This window comes from Helianthus annuus, chromosome 2, assembly GCF_002127325.2.
Source record: "Helianthus annuus cultivar XRQ/B chromosome 2, HanXRQr2.0-SUNRISE, whole genome shotgun sequence".
NCBI classification, from domain to species: domain Eukaryota; kingdom Viridiplantae; phylum Streptophyta; class Magnoliopsida; order Asterales; family Asteraceae; genus Helianthus; species Helianthus annuus.
Window position 1 is genome coordinate 97072331 of NC_035434.2, and position 19698 is coordinate 97092028.

General features: G+C 37.6%; 2 protein-coding genes across 2 annotated transcripts; one reads left to right on the forward strand and one right to left on the reverse strand.

Annotated features, from left to right (window-relative positions):
- Positions 1–11443: 11443 nt before the first annotated feature.
- Positions 11444–13435, reverse strand: LOC110903679 (protein PLANT CADMIUM RESISTANCE 2). Its single transcript, XM_022149460.2, has 4 exons — positions 12954–13435; positions 12816–12887; positions 11975–12208; positions 11444–11658 (listed from the first exon to the last, which is right to left on the reverse strand). Exons 1-4 carry the CDS (start codon positions 13330–13332, stop codon positions 11573–11575), a joined length of 771 nt encoding a protein of 256 aa, XP_022005152.1. The 5' UTR covers positions 13333–13435; the 3' UTR covers positions 11444–11572.
- Positions 13374–19283, forward strand: LOC110889335 (protein FAR1-RELATED SEQUENCE 5-like). Its single transcript, XM_022136851.1, has 3 exons — positions 13374–13470; positions 18424–18606; positions 18667–19283. Exons 1-3 carry the CDS (start codon positions 13374–13376, stop codon positions 19281–19283), a joined length of 897 nt encoding a protein of 298 aa, XP_021992543.1.
- The last annotated feature ends 415 nt before the right edge of the window (positions 19284–19698 follow it).

Below are 19698 nucleotides of genomic sequence, written 5' to 3' on the forward strand. Positions count from 1 at the left end.
AATTCTCAAACAACCCCTTGTATTTTTGAGAATTCAGGGGGTCATATGCGCATCATATAGACCTATACGATGCGTATAAATGTGTTATACAACACCGTTTTGATCTATATGATGCGTATAGACCAAAAACAAAAAAAATGTAAAATTAGGGATTTGTCGTTTCGATGCGTATAGGTGTCGTATATTCACGTATTTCTCCATTACGTGTCATTTTATGAAGTATAAGCTCTATACGTGTCATTTCGGCGACGTTCATTTACGTGTAGTATCGTATTCTATAGTTACGTGTATTTTAGTTTTGAATTCACTTGTACTCTAACATGTCGTGTTATATGTAAACGCGTTGTACCGTATCATTACTTTCTGCATTTTGTCATTAAATGATGTATTATGACTTATACTGTCATCATTTGTCGTACTAGAGCGTATATTGCCTGTATTAGGGTGTGTCAGTGACGTTCGGTATTGTGACGTCTGTGTCTGTAAGTGTCGTATTAGGCTTAATATTGTCTGAAGTGTAGTGTTATCGCGTATTTTGTCGTGTTATCTCGTTTTTATCTTTACTTGGCGTATTTTTTCTGTATTTTTGGCGTATATTGTACGTACGAGTCGTGTCGGTGACGTATTTTGACGAATATAGTCGGTTACTTAATGTATTGTGTCCATTAAACAAAATTAAAACACTTAGAATACATTATATAAACAAAATATTCTTTAAAATTACAAATTAATCAAGATAATGCACTATCTTGTCTAGATTAGGCTTTGTTATCGTTTCATACCACGCTATGTGTTCCTTGTAGTCTTGCGTCTATCGTGTTGCTTCTTCGCCTCGATGTCTTACCCAGAGATAGTTCGACGACGGCATTGGATAGTCCCCTTCAAGTTTTACATGAATGAAATGACTTTTGTTAACATATACCAGTGTAACCACTTGATGGGGGACACGTCCGCGCTCTGGATGATACAAGGGGAGTAAAGTCGAACAGCCTCCCATGTCTAATATGTGAACAATCAGACCAAACCTATGGGCAAGAAGGAGTCATGTCTGAGGCATCTCCATCTAATGCTCCATGGGCGCTCTCCCAACTCCGGTAAAATTTATTCTCTTTAGTTGTGTGTCATAGTCTCCCGTTAAATCGCTATCGAAAATGTACTTCCACATTTCTTTGTTCGCACCCATCAACTCCTCAACTAGTTTGCTCCGAATAAACCTAAAGTAGTCTTCTTCCAACCCTAAACCCACAGCCATAACCCGAAACCCACAGTGTCCATCCGGCCTGACATCTTTTATTCTTGAAATGTGGGGGTGGAACACTTCTGGAATTTGATTTTGGAATCTAGGAACATATTCAAGCGATCCATCACCAGTGATTAATGGAAACCCATGGACCTCGCGTGGCTCTTTTTTATGAAGCCGTTGAACGACTGCTTCGCATTAACGGCTTTTGAGATATTGCAGAAGTAGATGGTATTAGAGAATCTTGCGACTGTACATAAGAACTGTGTAGAAGAGGGTCACACCTGCTTTGTTCGGAAGGCCAAACTGAGCTATGTCTAGCATCTTGTTCTCTTCTTTGTTGTTGGACCTTGGATGTTGGACGCCCGCGAGTGTTTTCTTGTATGACAGACGGTTTTTTGTTGCTCATAAATGGGTTTATCACCGCCTTGATCTTCGATATGATGATTTTCTTCACTTCCGAGGGTTGGGAACACATTTTCGGTTTCACATCTTCGAATTCATTTTCTACATCAACATCTTCATCATCAATTGTTGATGGCTTCAGGTCAAGTTTTCTCAAGAAAATATCTATATCATCGAGCTCAATAATGTGTTCTGCAAACCAAAAAAAAATACACAGGCATATTAAATTGATATAATAATAATTTTTATAAGTTTATAAGTACCTCTATTTTGCAATCTTTCCAGACGATATGCACATAACAACCCGCAACCCGTGTATAGCTGGCAGCCACATGTTGATCCAAACGACCACAATGTGCATAGTCTCCATGTTAGCTCGTTTTCTAGTAGGTCAAGAGCATGTATGGAAACTGACGTGTCGGAATGTGTACAGATTTTTTTTAAATATTTTTAGTACCTTTTTTATCCTTTAATCAAGCTTTAAATTTATAAAACACGATATAAAACTATCACTCTCTACAACACGCTAGGGTAAGTGCACCCTTCGTTAGCTTAGTATAGTGATGGTAAGATACCGAGGTCGTCCAAGGACACAAGAGCTTTTAATACCGATTTATCGTCAATGTCTAATCGACCCAAATTTTGAGAAAAAGGTTTTTAAACATGTAAAATGAAGAAAGAAAATAAAATAAATGAAAGAAACAAATAACAAGAAAGAATCACTTGGCTCCGAGTTATCTTTTATATATCCTTTGATGATTTCCGCACTTCGGGTTTTTTAAGAGATTATCTTAATTATTGTGGCATGTCCCTCTTTTGGAGGCAACGCTACCCTCGGCCATATTGGTCTGAGTCAGCAGGGATACAGTCTCGTAAGACCGGATTATTGAAAGATAATTAAGTAAGTTATTAATGCAAAATGTGACATGTCCCTCTTTTGGAAGCAACGCCACCCTCGATCATATTGGTCTGAGTCGGCAGGGAACTAGTCCCGCAAGGCCGGTTTAAAGTATTAATAATAGTTTGTTTATAAGGGATTACAAGCCGTTCTTACTTCCCCCGATTTGATGCTATCTACCTCAAGGGAAATCCTAATAAGCTTGAATCAGGTCCTCACAAGATCTATACACTAAACGAGGCAAGAACTTTACCCAAACCACCCTTCTAGCCCCCTTTCAGGCAGTTAACACGCTTTATATATACTGTAAAGACACGAATGAGTGAATCAACAAAACATGAAGAATGATAGAATAAAAAATCAACTTCAATATACAAAAATAGTTATTAAAGTCATTAATACATACCCAATTAAAAAGTGAACAAAGGTTGGAAATCAAAAGTAATACACAAAAGATTTCGTCTTCACCAAGTGATGTAAGAGATTAGCCAAGCATGGCCATAGTTTGACAAAAGCTCTTACTATCGATCTTGGATCCCAAGACTACTCTAACTCTAACTAAAGTGGTGGAAGATGGTGGTATTGTGGTGGCAGAAGTGAGAGATATGGTTTGCTAAGGGATGATTTGCAAGTGAGCCTAGCACCTCTATTTATAGTTGGAAACAGGAGACTCACATGGCCCCGTGCCTGGTGAGCACGGCCCCGTGTCCTTCGCCTTCTCTGTCTTCATTTAATGCTCTTGTAAGCTCGTCTACACACACGGCCCCGTGTGTCAACGGCACTGCCCCATGGCCCTTGTACTTGTTGTACGAACCCAAATATGTAAATCTGAGAGTTGACCACGACCCGTGCTTAGGTGACACGCAGACATGTTATTCTTGTTAGCCATACTGAAGAATGAAACGAACCTGATAAAAATGGTGATTCGAGGGAGATAGATGAAAGCGAAAATAGAGACGAAGATCCAGGAAGAAGAAGAGTAAAAAGTAAAAGTGAGTTTTACTTTTCTCTCTCCTTTTATAGGGAAAGGTAACCGACTTACTCCCCCCAACAAGAAGGAGACACGTCACCCGAATTTCAAGATTGGAGCATGATATACCTTGATTTAGTTATATTTTACAAGTGTAATAGACTCAATATATCGTCTAGATTCATGCTTATTAAGCTGGGAAACACAATTTGTCTAATTGGATCAAAGATCGGGAGAAATCAATACGATCTTGATTGGTTTCGCTGCACAGCAGCCTCGGCTGACAATCCAGAATTCAAAACATGTTCTTGTTTAAGGTCAGCTTAAGAGAATTATGGTCAGGGTTATATTACTAAACAGAGTCAGTGGTGGAGTAGTTTGTAGTGTGCGCGTTTGTTTTGGTAACCAGGTGGAGATTTGGGTTCGAGTCCGGCTCCACCCATTTGTATTTATTCCTTTTAATTTTAGTTTCATTAATTACACCTTAACCCCTTTATTTTATAACTTAACTTTGTTAACCAAGTTGACTTAATTAAGAGTATTCTTACAATATTTATTTTTTTAAACTTATAACTAGATACAATATTTAATACAAAAATAAATAAATAAAATATATACATAAAATAAAGTTCCATTTTTAATTATAATGCGGAAAATCCGGTTTACAAAACAAGTCGGGTTTTTATACGATCCATTTTTTCATGGGTATTACATATTTTATGTTAGATTATTTAACACAGATAATTGTATACATAGTTGTTGCCCTTGGTGTAACTCTTAGATTATAACTTAGTAACAATGTAACCCTTAGATCATAACATAGATAATGGTTTTCTTTAATGGACATTAATGGTAGTGGTTGACTATGCTAATATATGTCTTTGTAATATCTTGAAATAATAATGATTAGGTTAATAAGGCATTATTGAGGTGGGTTTAAATATGCGAGAGTGAGTGAATGGAAAAGATACCCGAATGACAATATAATCATATAATTGTTTAAAAGAAGTACAAATGAAAAGGATACAAAGATGAGTGAAGGTGAATGAAAATATTTGTCTTGAATGATTTTTGTTTATCGTAAAAAGTCAATCATGGCTACAAAACTCCTGAAAAGTAAAAATTGCATAATAGCATAAGAAGTCAAATATTGTTCAAAACTTTTGACTTTACCATTGGACAAGAGACTTTTTATTCAATGGTGGACCACTACATTTATTTCATATTTTTACTTCAGCATGTATAAATTAAACTAGTTTTTTTTTTTTTTGAACTTTAATTTTATATCACAACACCAGCCAAATAGCAGGACCAAAAACGCCAGGAGGCTACAACCAAGAGAAAGCTAAAACATGTACAATGGGTATACAAACCAATTTTTCCACAACAAAGAGGAAAATTTGGCTCTATATTTAAACCAAACTATTTAATCAAACCCAAAATCTCATCAATCTGCCACGATTTATTTGAGAAAACCTTATTATTCCTAACACACCATATGCACCAACACGCGATAATAGCCAAACCGTGAACAATGTCTTCCTTTTCTTTTCCCAGGTTCAAAGTTTCATGAAACTCCATGATGTCACTAAAGGAGAATGCAAAAGCAACTGGGATTTTGCACCACAAACAGAATTAATTCCATACGACTGAAGCGACCAAACAACCCGGGAAAATGTGATCGACAGATTCGAGGGGCATCCTCGCATAAAGCACATAAGTCCACATCTATATGAATATTTCAAAATAGCATCCTTCATCGGCAACCAATTTAGTTCCTCTCTCCACATGAAAATGTTACACTTGGCTAGTATCCATTTACACCACTCTAATACGTAATTATCTCTTAACCCATCCAGATTCAACATTAACTTCTTGAACGCGACCACCGAGAAATCCCCGGAAACATCCCCAATCCAAGCCCAAGAATCACACGAACCCGTTAACGATGTAGAATCCAAAGATGACGAGCAACCTTGCCACTTCTCAATTTCCGCACTCATTAAAAATTCTCGTTTCCATCACCATTTCCCGCTCATGTTTTGACTGCTCGAATCAACACAGTTAAGAATCTGCAACATTTATTTTCCTTTAAAGCGAATAAGTGTGGCCAACGATCCTTGATAAAGGTATTACATATCCAAGGATCAAGCCAGAACCAATGCACTTACCATTTGCCAACTTACCCTTAATAAGATTGTGAACCCGTTGACCATTAAAAAACCAATTTCAACTCCATGTTAACTACCCCTTCTAGTACCCAGAAATAGAGCTATTAAGAGACAAAACCGCCCAACCCCACTTCTTCATATGACACACATCAATGACCTGTCTCCATAAACTATTGCTCTCAACCTAGTATTGCCACACCTATTTCACAACCAGAGCATTATTTACATTTTTCAGCCTACTAATACCCAAGCCCCCCCCCTATTTTTTAGGAATTACCACTATATCCCAAGCCACCCAATGCACTTTGTTGCCACTATTAGACCCGGGCCATAATGTAACACCCCATGTTTTCGAATGTCAAAGTCAAAGTCCAAGTCAACTTTGACTGTAATTAGTCTATTTTATGTTTTATTTGTATTATGTGGAGTAAGTGTTGTTAATCTATAAATCGAAGTAATCGAATGTTTAATCAACGCGAAACGATTTACAACTGTGAATAGTAGGAAGTAACAATGCGATAAAGTTAATCAATCAATAATCAAGCTAATCGAACCATCAATCGAACTCGAAGCTCGAACTATGCGAATTTGGTGTTGTATTACGTGTGTGTGTGCCTTATGTGTTACCTATGCGTGCTTACTTTATGTTTGTGTGGTAATCAATCGAATCAATCGAATCGAAACTCGAAACTCAATCGAATGCAATCGAAATCGAATTATGATGAATGGTAGCGTAAGAATAGTATGAATATAGATGCTTGTATATAGATATAGTGGTTTGGACTAAAAGTAATTTGAATAGGAAACTCTATCGTACTCGTATCGTCTTCAATCGAAATCGAAATACCAGAAATCGTCGCACCGAACACTCAAAGTAGGCTATGGTTCGATCAGGCTGTCAGCCGATCGAACAGCCCAACCGATCGGACGGACTGTCCGATCGAGTAGGCTGTCCGATCGGGATGCCTGGCCGATCGGCCAGCACTTTCCCCTTTTGGAAGCCTATAAATAGGCCTGTCATTGTCATTCTTTCCACTTTTGGAAACTCTCTGACCGACCAGCTCGTGCTCCCCTTCTTTTCTCAGATTTCTTCCGATTCCGGTATGTTTTCATCCTAAATCTTGTACTTTCTTGATCAATACGCACTCCTACACCTTTCTATCTTTTGAATCTTGATTTCTAACTGTGAAATCATCAAGATCTAAGCATTCTAGGATGATGTCATCATGGTGTTCTTCGAGAACATCATGTTTTGGCCTCATTCCACCGTGAATAGCTTGGATCTAACCGATTTCCACATAAACAAACTAAGATCTATCACAGATCTGAACTTTTACATGGTGTAAAGGATTGAAAGGAGGATTTCCAACTTTCTTTCAACTCTTTTACACTCAATGCCTTCAAACCGCTAGAAACGGAGCTTGAGCCAACTCACCAATCATTCTAATGGATGAGTGGTTCAAGATTCGGATTCTATCTACGAGGTTCACCGATTTCGGGTTAAACGTTGAACTACCGTTCCGAACAGTTCAACGGCCGGACTTGGGTGATTCCTGTCCGAGCAGGGGAAACAAGTAAGAACGAAGGTTCCATAGTTCAGCTCGTTGTCAAACTACCTCAATATAACGTCAAGAAATCAGAACAGCCAAGTGTTAGATGAATAGGCCGACCAGGTCAGGATGCTTACCGATCAGACAGGCTGTTCGAACGAACAACCCAACCGATCGGACAGGTCAGCCAATCGACCAGGCCAGCCGATCGGCTAGCATATGGCCCCACATTTTGACAATTTCATAAAGTATAGTATTGAACAAAGTGATGTTCGATCAACGACTGTTTTGGCAACATTACTCTTCGGATCATGAGATACTATGCTTCAACCCTTAATCGATTTTCAACTCGTTCGACGTATTGGAGTGCCACCCGATCGAACATGTTGTCCGATCAGGTGACATCCTATTGAGAACCTACAACCAAAGTGTTTAACCGATCGGTTAAGCCGGCCGATCGAACGGCTCGTTCGATCGATCGACCTGAAAGGTAAGAACACTTCAATGTTCTCAAATACTACAACGAAAACCTCAAAAGGACAAGCCATCATACACAAACACATCCTACTCAAAGGAAGAAACAATCCACTCGAACAGTCCAACCGATCGAACCTACCGGCCGACCGAACAGGTTGTCCGAACGGACTGTCTAACCGAACGAACAACCCGTCCGATCGAACCTACCGTTCGATCGACCAGGATGTTCGACCCAACATCACTTGTTTCCATTCTACGCGTTACTCATCGTTATGCTATCAAACTATTCAGGCTAACCCTACTCTCAAGCGCTCCCTTCAATCCATCAATCAATCGCTGTGAGTATACTCGAACCCCTTTTTGCTTTAGCACTTTTGGGTGTTACATATGTTACTTATTTCAAGACACAATCGACACACTACTCAATTATTTGAACGCTAACCGATTCGCATGTATTACGTGACTAAATGAATGCTTGTTGTTATGTTTACACGTGGAATGCTGTCTACCTGCCTTAACGACGTAGTACTATAGTTTGGACTCAGCACCCGTTCACACGGGGGTTGTTAAGGACAATTACTTGCATGGATTACGGTGGTAATCATGTGTTGCAAACTGTCTCGGATAGTCAACCCGCAGTCATTGGTATCGATAGATCCATGTCGATAATTAACATGCTTCGTTTTCCTCTGTGTACGTGCTGGTTATGCGTAAACTATTCGAACTCTATTATGCTATTATCAAACTTGTATGCTCACCTTTAAATTCTATGTATTGACTTTATTTTAACGTATGTGACAGGTGTTTAAGATGTTTGCTTGCTAGGAAAGCGAGGCTAGAATAAAGCTCTAGAGCCCCCCAACAAATAGTTGTCTGTCATGGTCGAAATAGGGGTCTTTAGAAGCAAAAAAACTATTTTATTATTTACATTTAAATATGAGTTGTCGGAACAGAATATTTGACTGGTTGTTATCTGTAATAATTTGTTTTACTATTTGGGATACGGTATGGGACGTATTATTTAAACTAAATGGTAATGATAGTTGTTGTGGAAACTTCTGGACAATCTGTTTCGCTCAGGGCCATGCCCCGATGATTCCGCCATCGGTTGGGGTGTGACACATAAAAACCTCTTCATAATCCCTTCCAACCCATTTATAACACTCACCGGAGCTTTATATAAGGAAAAATAGTATGTAGGAAGATTCTCCAATACGGACTTCACGAGAGTCAGCCTACCTCCTATTGATAGAGACGTTGCCTTCCAAGATGCCAACCAAGGTTCGAACACATCAAACACCGGTTTTCAATTGTTAATCCTATTCATATTTGTTCCAACCATTATGCCTAAATAAGAAAAAAGGCAATTTCCCCATTCTACAACCTATAATATCCGCCATGGAGTTCACCACCTCATCCTCCACCCTGACTCCAAAGAGATTTTACTTGTAAAGGTTAATTTTAAGACCTGAACACAAGTAAAAACATCTAAGAAGCCCAGCTACCTTTTTCATATTACCATGAGACCAATTTCCAAGAATCAAGGCATCATTCGCGTAAAGGAGGTAAGAAATAAGAAATAACTGGCCCTTCATTTGGAGTTTCAATCCCCTTTACTACCCCCGGTTCACAAGCTTTCACGAACATACATGCAAGTGCCTCTATTACAGTAAGGAAGAGGAAAGGCGATAGAGGGTCGCCTTACCTAATCCCCTTGTGACATTGAAATTCAAACGTTGGCTCGCCATTAACAAGCACCGCCAATCTAGCCAACATGAGAATTCCTCTTATCCACATACACCATCTGTGGGGAAACCCCCATTTGGGTGAAGGAGATGAGAAAGTTCCGGTTTACAATATCATAAGCTTTCTCGAAATCAAGTTTTAACAAAAAGGCTTTCCTCTTTGATTTCTTTAGCCAAGCCAATATTTCATTTAGCATGAGAGGACCGTCAAGAATAAATCTACCTTTTAAGAAACCAGTTTGGGATTCCAAGATGGTTAACCCATAACTCTTTTCAATCTATTCACCAGAATTTTAGAAATGACTTTGCTTACAACCCTAATAAAGTTTATCGGTCGGTATTCTTCTAACCCAAGCGGGTCCTTAATCTTTGGGAAAGGAACTGAACGATGACCCACACCCCATATTGATCGTACCTGATTCGAAAAAATGATTCATAATTCAAAATCATTTTCGAATAAGTGCTAGAATCGCCTAATGAATCGGAAGTTAAAACCGTAAGGCCCTGGGGTCGCACCGCACTCGAGAACCGCTTCTTTAATTTCTCTCCCCCGAAAAAGGACTTGACAAGTCATCTAAGACCCCTTCTGGAAGAGAATTCATATTTGAACAAACCAATTCCAGTCTATTAACTACTCTTTCTTTGAAGTGCTCTCTAAAAAAACAAAACTTCTTTTTTAAAATAGTTCAATCTAGTCTCCCAAATCCCATTTAGTGCCAGACCTTGAATAGTATTCCTAGCTTTCCTATTGTTAATAAAGCTATGGAAGAAAGTAGTGTTATCGTCCCCATCAATGGTCGATCTAATTCTAGATCTTTGTTTCAAATCCTTTGCTTTAAGCATCTCATTTTCCGCAATGCCCTTTTTACATTCAACCATAACCTAACTCTCATCATCATCTAAGTCCCTGAGCTCAATATATTTTTCCAACTCCTCCAATTCAGCTTTCAAGGTCTTCAAATCATCCCTTACATTGGCCAAGACCGTCTATTTCCATTGTTTGATATGGTTCCTGATATATTTAAACTTGCGAGTGAGAACCACATCCGGGGGACCATCAAAAACGAAGGTCGCAACTTCTTTAGACACCGTGTCTTCGAACCCACTTCTGTCAAGCCATGAGTTAAAGTTTCGAAACGGCTTTACCCCATAGATACATTGCCTCGTCATCAACAACAAAGGGCAAAGATACGAGTGTTTTATTGAAAGATCCGTGAGACACGCCTCCGGCCAGTTGTTAACGAACTCATGACAAACCAAGTCAATTTTACTCAGCTTCATTCTTTTTTTTGCTAGAAAGGTAAGCTTTCTACCTTTCATGTTATACTCAGTATCCCTAGGGTTACAAATAAAAGAATTGAAACCCCTGGCACTACAAGGATCAATGATCGAGTTTCGTCGTTCTTCCGAATTCCTAACAGAATTAAAATCACCCAACATAATCCACAAACCAAAAAAAAAACGTTTATGATCGATTCAATTTCAGCCAAAGATTGCGCTTTTCTACCACCCGTTGTGGTGCGTAAACATTTAACACATTTATCTCCCTGTTACAACCCTTAATTCTACCCCTTATAAGTAAAATTTTGGTGTTTGACCGAATCGATATAATCGAAAACTTCTAGGTCCCACATACAGAGAACACCCCCTAATCTCCCACTTGCATTAACAAAATCCATACCAAAATCCCCTGCTCCCCAGTATGTAGCCATATTGAAATCAGACAGATCTCTAAACTGCGGAAATTCGGTCGACATCAATTTAATTCGGTTCATTATGGTGTTGATATGATACCGGCACTCGGTATAACAACTGAAAGAGAAAACCTAAAAATAAAGTGAAAAGAAGACTTTATTGTAGTTTAGGGGTTGTTTGACAACTTTATAAAAGTTCAACGTGTAAGAATACAAATTGATGAAAGAAAAAGAAAAAAATAGACTGAGTAAAATAAAAGGAATTAAGGATGTAAATTAAAATTCCCTAAACGACAAAAGAGTTACTATTTATTAAACAAACACTTTTTAATATATACTTAATTAATGTACAAATAAATAAAGAAAATTTGCTAGTGTTAATATAGTTAATTCCCCTACTTCTATTACTCTACTAATCTTCTTCATCTTGTCATCTCTTGCTCCTCTGGTGGTACCAATCGAAATATTGCCACTGCTTGTCTTTCCCTCCTCTTGTTTTCATGCCATCCTAATTTACACAATATAATATGATATTAATATATATAAAATTTGGAAAAAAAAAATACATCATGCTCTCAATCAAACTGGCCCAAAACCGGTAGTCTAAAATATGGCCCAATTTAAGCATCTAGTTTGGGCTTAAACCATAGCAATATATTGCCACCCAAATTAGATGTTGGGCTTTTGAGGTTTGCACCTTTGGGGTTTTGGGGCTTTTATCCAAAGTTTGTATTAAAAGAGAATTTAATTTTTCATTCAACACAATAATAGTCAATATTGAATTAAAAGAGAATTTAATTCATGGGTCGAAGGAATGAGAGTACCGATCGAGACGTTGAACCCTTGATGATCAAGCTCGCGATATTGTTGACATAAGGCACACCATCCACAAAACGCATTGATCGCGCAATCCTCAGCTAAGCTTCCTTTTAACTTGTATTTTCTTCTCATTTTGACTCGATATAGGCACGTATATGGGAATGTTAGCCATAACAAGAATATGAAAATAAAGCTTGCGGCTCCTAAACATGCACACAATGTCGCCGGTTCATACCATGCTGCATCCATTTCCCAGACAAAAATAAGTAAATGTGTATAACATTAAAAGTATGGATGTTTGAATGTATTCAAGAAAGTACAAAATTCACAGTTAGAAACTATGTAAATCACTAGTACTGTCATGTTCGTATCGTGTATATAGTGAATTACCAGATCCCACTGGTTAGCAACTAGAAGATGTAAACGAGCCAATCCGAACCCAACCTCGTCTATGCTCAAACTCAGCTCACCTAAGCTCGAGCTTAGCATAATTAACTTGAGAAAACTTGAGTTTGGCTCGTTTATTATTTATTATATACTTATACCTGTTTTTCTTTATATATTTATGATTATAATTATTATTATAATTTCTCTGCATGACATACTACATATCATTTTATTATTGTTATCAAATTGCTCACAAGCAGTTCAGCTCTATACGCAGCGTATATAAACCCTAAATGTGCAAATAGGTAGACTTGGTGTACCAATAGTCTGGGCCTTAAAATATCTTGTGGTGGATCATAATCAATATCGTTGTCGACAATTGCGAAATGAGTACAATTAGATTGAAATAACATATCGAACGATTGATGAATGAATTCATGAAATTCAAATTCGACTTACGCGTATGTCCCTCCGTCAAGATCTCCGCAATCTCCCCAAACGTAACACACGGACAAAGAGTGGTCACAAAACCTACAATTTGACGTAAAAAATATATCAAATAATTTCACATGAAATCATAATCTAATAATTACATACAATTTTTCATGTTGGACGTGCACTGAAAAAGCCCGGTGGACCAATCCCGTTCATGATCCGGATACAAATGATTAGGCGCCGGTGACGGTGCGGCCGCAGCCGCTATGGTCCCAGGCGGAAGCTGGAAGAATTGCGGTGGTGGTCCCATGGGAAACATTGGAGGATTGTAGGATTGGTAGTGAGGAGGTGGTGCTAATACCATTGCTGACTGTTGCTGCCATTGTGGAAGTGGTTGTTGAGGATTCACCGGTGGTGGTGGTGGTTGTGGCGGCGGTGGCGGTGGTGGTGGTGGTGATGGTGGTGGGGGTGGGGGTGAGGGTGGTGATGGTGATGGTGTTTGGTCATGTTGTGGAGAATCTGGAGGGTTGTTGGGCTGCATGTGGGGCTGGATTTGGGACCCCACCAAGGTGCCAACAAGAAATGATGAAGAAAAAGAAGAAGGAGATTGAAGAGGGGAATAGGGTTGTGATTGAAAGGGAAAATGTGTTTATGAAGAATTTGATGGAGATTGATAATGGTGATGATATTCAATGAATGGTGAATGGAAGTTGGATTTTGGAGGTAAATGGATGAGAGTTAGTTTCATGGTGGAAATTGGGAGGTTTATTATTTATTTGAAATGGCATCAAGCTTGTCATTTTTTATATGATAATATGATTAATGATTAACATGTGTATAAAAATAGGAAATATATATATATATATATATATATATATAGGGGATCGCTAAAATGAAAACCACCTCTAGTTGTAAGAACCATGAGAACCACTTTATGGCCCTTAGATCAACTAGATGGATGGATGTGATTAAAAGTAGTTAATATTAATATTAAAAGCTTTTTGTCTTATTATGTTTTTAATATTATAATTCAAAAGGGTATTTAAGTAAAATGACTCTATTTTTTCTTTTTATATATATTAATTTTAAATTAACTTTTTTTGTCCTATTAATTAATTACTTTTTATTACTTTTATTTTTTAAACATAATTTCTTTATTAAAAACATTTTTAAATTCAGATTTTTTTTAAAAGATTTTTATACTTTTTACAATTTAAGTTTTACGTTAAACTTTTTACATTTTTTGACGCGTCGTTTTTAACGCCGTTTTTAACGCACCGTTTTTTTACGCGCCGTTTTTCAAGCGTAACGCGGCGTTTTAACGCCGTTTTTTAACGCGCCGTTTTTAATGCGCCGTTTTTAAAGCCGTTTTTACGCGCCGTTTTTCACGCGCCGTTTTAACGCGCCGTTTTTTAAGGCGTCGTTTTTCTCAATCGGCGTTTTTTTAACGCGCCGTTTTTTACGCGCCGTTTTTCTCAATCGGCGTTTTTTTAATGCGTCGTTTTTTAACGCCATTTTTTACGCGCCGTTTTTTTAAGGCGTCGTTTTTCTCAATCGACGTTTTTTTAACGCGCTGTTTTTTACACGTTTTTTACGCGCCGTTTTTCCGAAGTTTTTTAACGCGCCTTTTTTTACGTGTTTTAACGCGCCGTTTTTTCCACGTTTCTTAACGCGCCAAATTTTTTACACGCTTTTTACACGCTGTTTTAACGCGCCGTTTTACACGCCGTTTTAAACGCGCCGTTTATTTCACTTTTTTTAACGCGCCCTTTTTGTACCCTTTTTACGTTTTGCGTTAAAAATTAAAATTTTTACGTTTTACGTAAAAGTTTTACGTTTTACGTAAAACTTTTTACGTTTTACGGAAAACTTATTACGTTTTACGTTTTACGTAAATTTTTTTACATTTTACGTTAAAAATTTAAACTTTTTACATTTTACGAAAAACTTTTTACGTCTTACGTTTTACGTTAAACTTTTTACGTTTTACGTTAAAAAGTTTACGGTTTACGTTTTTACGTTTTAACAAAAACTTTTTACGTTTTTATGGTTTACGTTTTTACGAAAAACTTTTTACTTTTTACGAAAAACTTTTTACGTTTTACGCGCGTTTTTTTACCACCCGTTTTTACGCGCGTTTTTTTACGAACCGTTTTACGCTCCGTTTTTTCACGCCGTTTTTGCGACCGTAGTTTTTAAGTGCCGTTTTTTAGGCCCGGTTTTAGGCGCCGTTTTTTGCCGCGCCGTTTTTTACGTCACGTTTTTTACAAGCCTTTTTGTGCCCCATTTTTTACGTCCCATTTTAACGCGCCGTTTAGCGTCCCGTTTTTATGTCCCGTTTTTACGCGCCGTTTATATGGCCCGTTTTACGCGCCGTTTTTGCGACCGGGTTTTTACGTGCGGTTTTTTATTCCCGGTTTTACGCGCCGTTTTTACACTTTTTACGTTTTACGTTAACCTTTTTATACTTTTTTACATTTTAAGTTTTACGTTAAACTTTTTACGTTTTACATTAAAATTTTTATGCTTTACGTTTTACGTAAAATTTTTACGTTTTACGTTTTACGTCAAAACTTTTTACTTTTTACGTTTTACGTTAAAACTTTTTACGTTTTACGTAAAACTTTTCACGATTTACGTTTACGTTTTACATAAAACTTTTTACGCTTCACGTTTTTACGTTTTACGTTAAAAAGTTTATGTTTTACGTTTACGTTTTTACGTTTTTACGGAAAACGGGCAGAGTTTCCCCTGTTTTTGGAATAAGCCGACAACTCAAGTTGTCGTTATCTTTTCAAAACTCAACAATTTTCAACAATATAAACATAATATATAAAATTTCTATCAAAATGCCAAACATAAGAAGTCATTAAAGTATCAGTTCGAGCTCGGTGCGCGTTAACTAAATAAAATCTAAACTAATGTAATAATAACAAAAAAAAATCTAAACTAACGTAATAATAACTCGCTACGTTTGAACTTTACCGGTCCTCAGTTGACCATCTTTGACTTGTTTGACTGCTGCTAACCCGAACCGGGTCCGTTGACTGCTTTCGACCCAAACCAAAACCCGAAACTGACCTGGGTTGCACCGCGTTGAGCCGAAACCCGAGTCGCTACTGAACTGTGTCACCGCCCTGTTTTCTTGTCGAACCGAACTTGAACCGAGTGAACCGTAACTGAACTATGTCGAACCGAAAATGAACCAAGTTCCGAGCCGAAACCGACCTTGAACCGAGTTCTGAGTTTGAAGTTTCGAAATCTATTACACATCATCATGCATCTGTTTGGATTTCTTGATAAATTCTGCATTAATAATCGCAATCAAATCAGAAATCAAGATAAAAAATAAAATAAAATTTTCAACATAAACTCATGATTAGATATTAACCTCGATGATGATTTCTTGATGGTTCCTAGCTAATACAATACTTTTTCCCAACCTGATACCTTCACAATAAAAGCATAATATGTTTTAATAGCTAAGTTGTTTCCATTAATCCACAACTTCTTGGTTGTTGGGTCACCTCCGGCGTTCATCATCATCATCTTCATAACCTTCGGTCATCATCATCATCTTGGTTGTTGGGTCATCTCCGGTCATCATCATCATCTCCGGCAGAGACCAGAGTTGAAGATCACCAACCCTTGCCGGCGGTGGTCATCATCATCATCTTCGTTGACAGCGGTGGTCACCGGCAGATGACGCCGCCTCTCCCGCTGTTCTCGTCACTGCGGTATTGGGTCAGAGAGAGGGATTTACACTGTGGCCCGTAGCCGGCCGTCGTCTGCTCGCCGGAGGTCGGCCGGAGTCCGACGTGTTCTTGTTATCGGTGAGGAAGATTCAAGAGAGAGAGAATGTGTGTGTGTTTGGAGTAGATTTTAAAATCTCTGGAGAGAGGATTAGCTTTTAAAGAGAGAGAGAAAAATGTATCTCTGGTGCATTAAATGGAGAGAGAGAGAGGGATTAGACATTTGAGGTAAATGACCACAATACCCTTTAGGTTGGCATTTTATGATTGGTTGAGAGTGGTTCTCACGGTTCTTACAACTGGGGGTGGTTTTCATTTTAGCGCTCCCCTATATATATATATATATATATATATATATATATATATATATATATATAGGGGGCTGCTAGAATGAAAACCACCCCGAGTTGTAAGAACCGCGAGAACTACACCCCACGGAGCGTCGTTCGCCATAATTTTTTTTTACAAGTAGATGTGTATATTATAAACACAGCCGTAAAAAATCATGGCGAACGGCGCTCCGTGGGGTGTAGTTTTTTACACCACAAGTTTGGTGAAAAAAAAAAGAAAAAAGAAAAAAAATTAAAAACACCAAACTTGTGGTGTAAAAAACTACACCCCACGGAGCGCCGTTCGCCATGATTTTTTACGGCTGTGTTTATAATACACACATCTACTTGTAAAAAAAATCATGGCGAACGGCGCTCCGTGGGGTGTAGTTCTCGCGGTTCTTACAACTCGGGGTGGTTTTCATTCTAGCAGCTCCCTGTACAAAGTGCATAATTTGTAAGAAGTGTAAGAAATATTCTTGGAATGACAAGTGTCCATCCTCTTAATTAATTCAAAAGGGTAGAATTGTAATTGTAAATTTTTGTCATTTAATTGAATTTCAACATAACTGATCCAAAAATAACCGTCCATGAGATTGTTTAGGGATTTGAACGAATTTTGTAATTTCCTGCAAGATACAATACGATTGTGTTCTACGTATCTTTCAATCATCATTAATTATAAATATAGGTACATAAAGGCTTATCAAATCGATATACACAATACAGTTGTTTAACGTCTGCGACTTTTGTCGATTCTGGTGTTTTATATCAATTTCAATGGAGTCCGGCGATGCAGGTTCATGTGTATCATAGTGTTTTAATCTCTTAATAGTTAGCATGTTCCGATATTTAGTATTATTTGTTCCTCGTTTTGTTGTTTAGTATGTCGTTTTTACAGGACATTACTCTGGTTTGATTTTGTGTGTATGTAGTGTTTTATACATTTAGTTGTTTAGGGTATTGTTCTTTTAATGTTTTTTTCTTGATCACGTTTTGTTTATTATTATTTTAGATTTTTAGTTTTATAGTGTTATATGCATGATCCGTAGTGTTTTATAGTGTAGTGGTATATGCAAGATCAATTATCTGTTTTATACTTTTTTAGATGGGCAGTGTTATATACATGATCAATATTCTGTTCACACATCTTATTTTCCTTTCATAGTGTTTTATACATTGAATTGTTTACCTTTGTTTTAGTAAGTTTTTTTGTAGTGTGTTATAGTGTCATATGTAAGAACAATAGGGTTAGATTCTATTCACACATCTGAATCCCCATTCATAGTGTTTTATAAATTTAATTGTATGTTCTAGTCCTGTTCTAGTGTTTTATCATTAAGAAAGTTATTTATTTTTTTCTATCAGATGCATAGTGTTTGTATCCACAATGTATAGTGTTATATTATGTACAGGAATATTAATTTATTTTCATAGTGTTTTTCCCCAACACAAATACTGTTTTATTCCGTACAGATAGTGTTATTTCTTGATATAGTGTTTATTATCAATGTTTTTATAAAAGACTGATTTGTCGTTTTTTCGTTGTAGATATTCCTACATACCAGCCCGTTGGTAATGTTCAGGTCTCCCCAAATTCTGGAAGGAGGACATTTATTCCAGATGTTGATGATTTGATTAAACCTCAGATGCATATGACGTTTAATTCGCTGGAAAATGCTTTTCTTTTTTACCAAAGATATGCTAAGGCGGGAGGTTTCACAGCTAGGAAGGGTACTCAATACGAGCCTCGAAAGGGTGTAATACTTAATAAATGATTCATATGCTCAAAAGAGGGTACTAAACCCTTAAAGGCGATTGACTCGACTCAGGAAGCTGGTAGTTCTAATGTTAACTCGAAGTCTAAGATTACTCGCAGGGTTCCTTCTATAAGGACCGGATGTGAAGCGTGCATTCGGGTTAAGTTAATAACTCCGGATAATCTTTACGTGGTTTATTACTTCGAGGAGTCGCATAATCACTCATTTGTTGCTGAAGATGACAGGTACTTGCTTCCTGAAAACAGATCTATGAATTACGTACAGGAAGAAGCCGTGAATGCTTTGAGTGCCATAAATATTGGTCCAGTTAGAGCGTTTAACATTATGAGGACTCTTTATGGAGGTTTCGATAAGGTAGGCGCAACTAAAGTTGACTTCAAGAACTTCAAGAGAGACTTAAATAGGTATATAGCTGAGTACGATGCTGACATGGTTATCAAACGCCTAAGAAGGAAGAAAGAATTTATGCCCAATTTCTCTATGGAATACCTTACAACTGCCGAGGGCGTTTTACGTGCGTTGTTCTGGGCCGATGGTGATACAAAGAGAAATTTTAATATTTTTGGGGATGTTGTGTCGTTCGATGCTACTTATCGTCGTAACAAGTTCGTATCCTTCCTTTGTTTCTAGATACATTACATCCATAATAGATATCGTCGTACAATATGATGTTTGTACCTTTTACCGGCGTTGACAATCACTATCGTAATGTTACCTTGGGTGCTGCTATTATAGGGGATGAAACTGCCGAAACATATAGCTGGTTGCTCAACGCATTTCGGCAAGCGTTTAGGCGCGCACCACCTGTGATTGTAACTGATCAAGACCCAGCGATGAGGAAAGCTATTCAAGATACTTGGCCTGAAAGTAGGCACAGGCTTTGCATGTGGCATATAATGGAGAAACTCACTACCAAGGTTTATTAAATACCAAAATTATGTTTTACGACGTTATTTGTTTTAATGGAATTGGTTTTTTGATTTTTTGTACCTTTTTATATATGAATATGTCTGTAACACCTCGAAAAATTTCGTCCAATAATGCA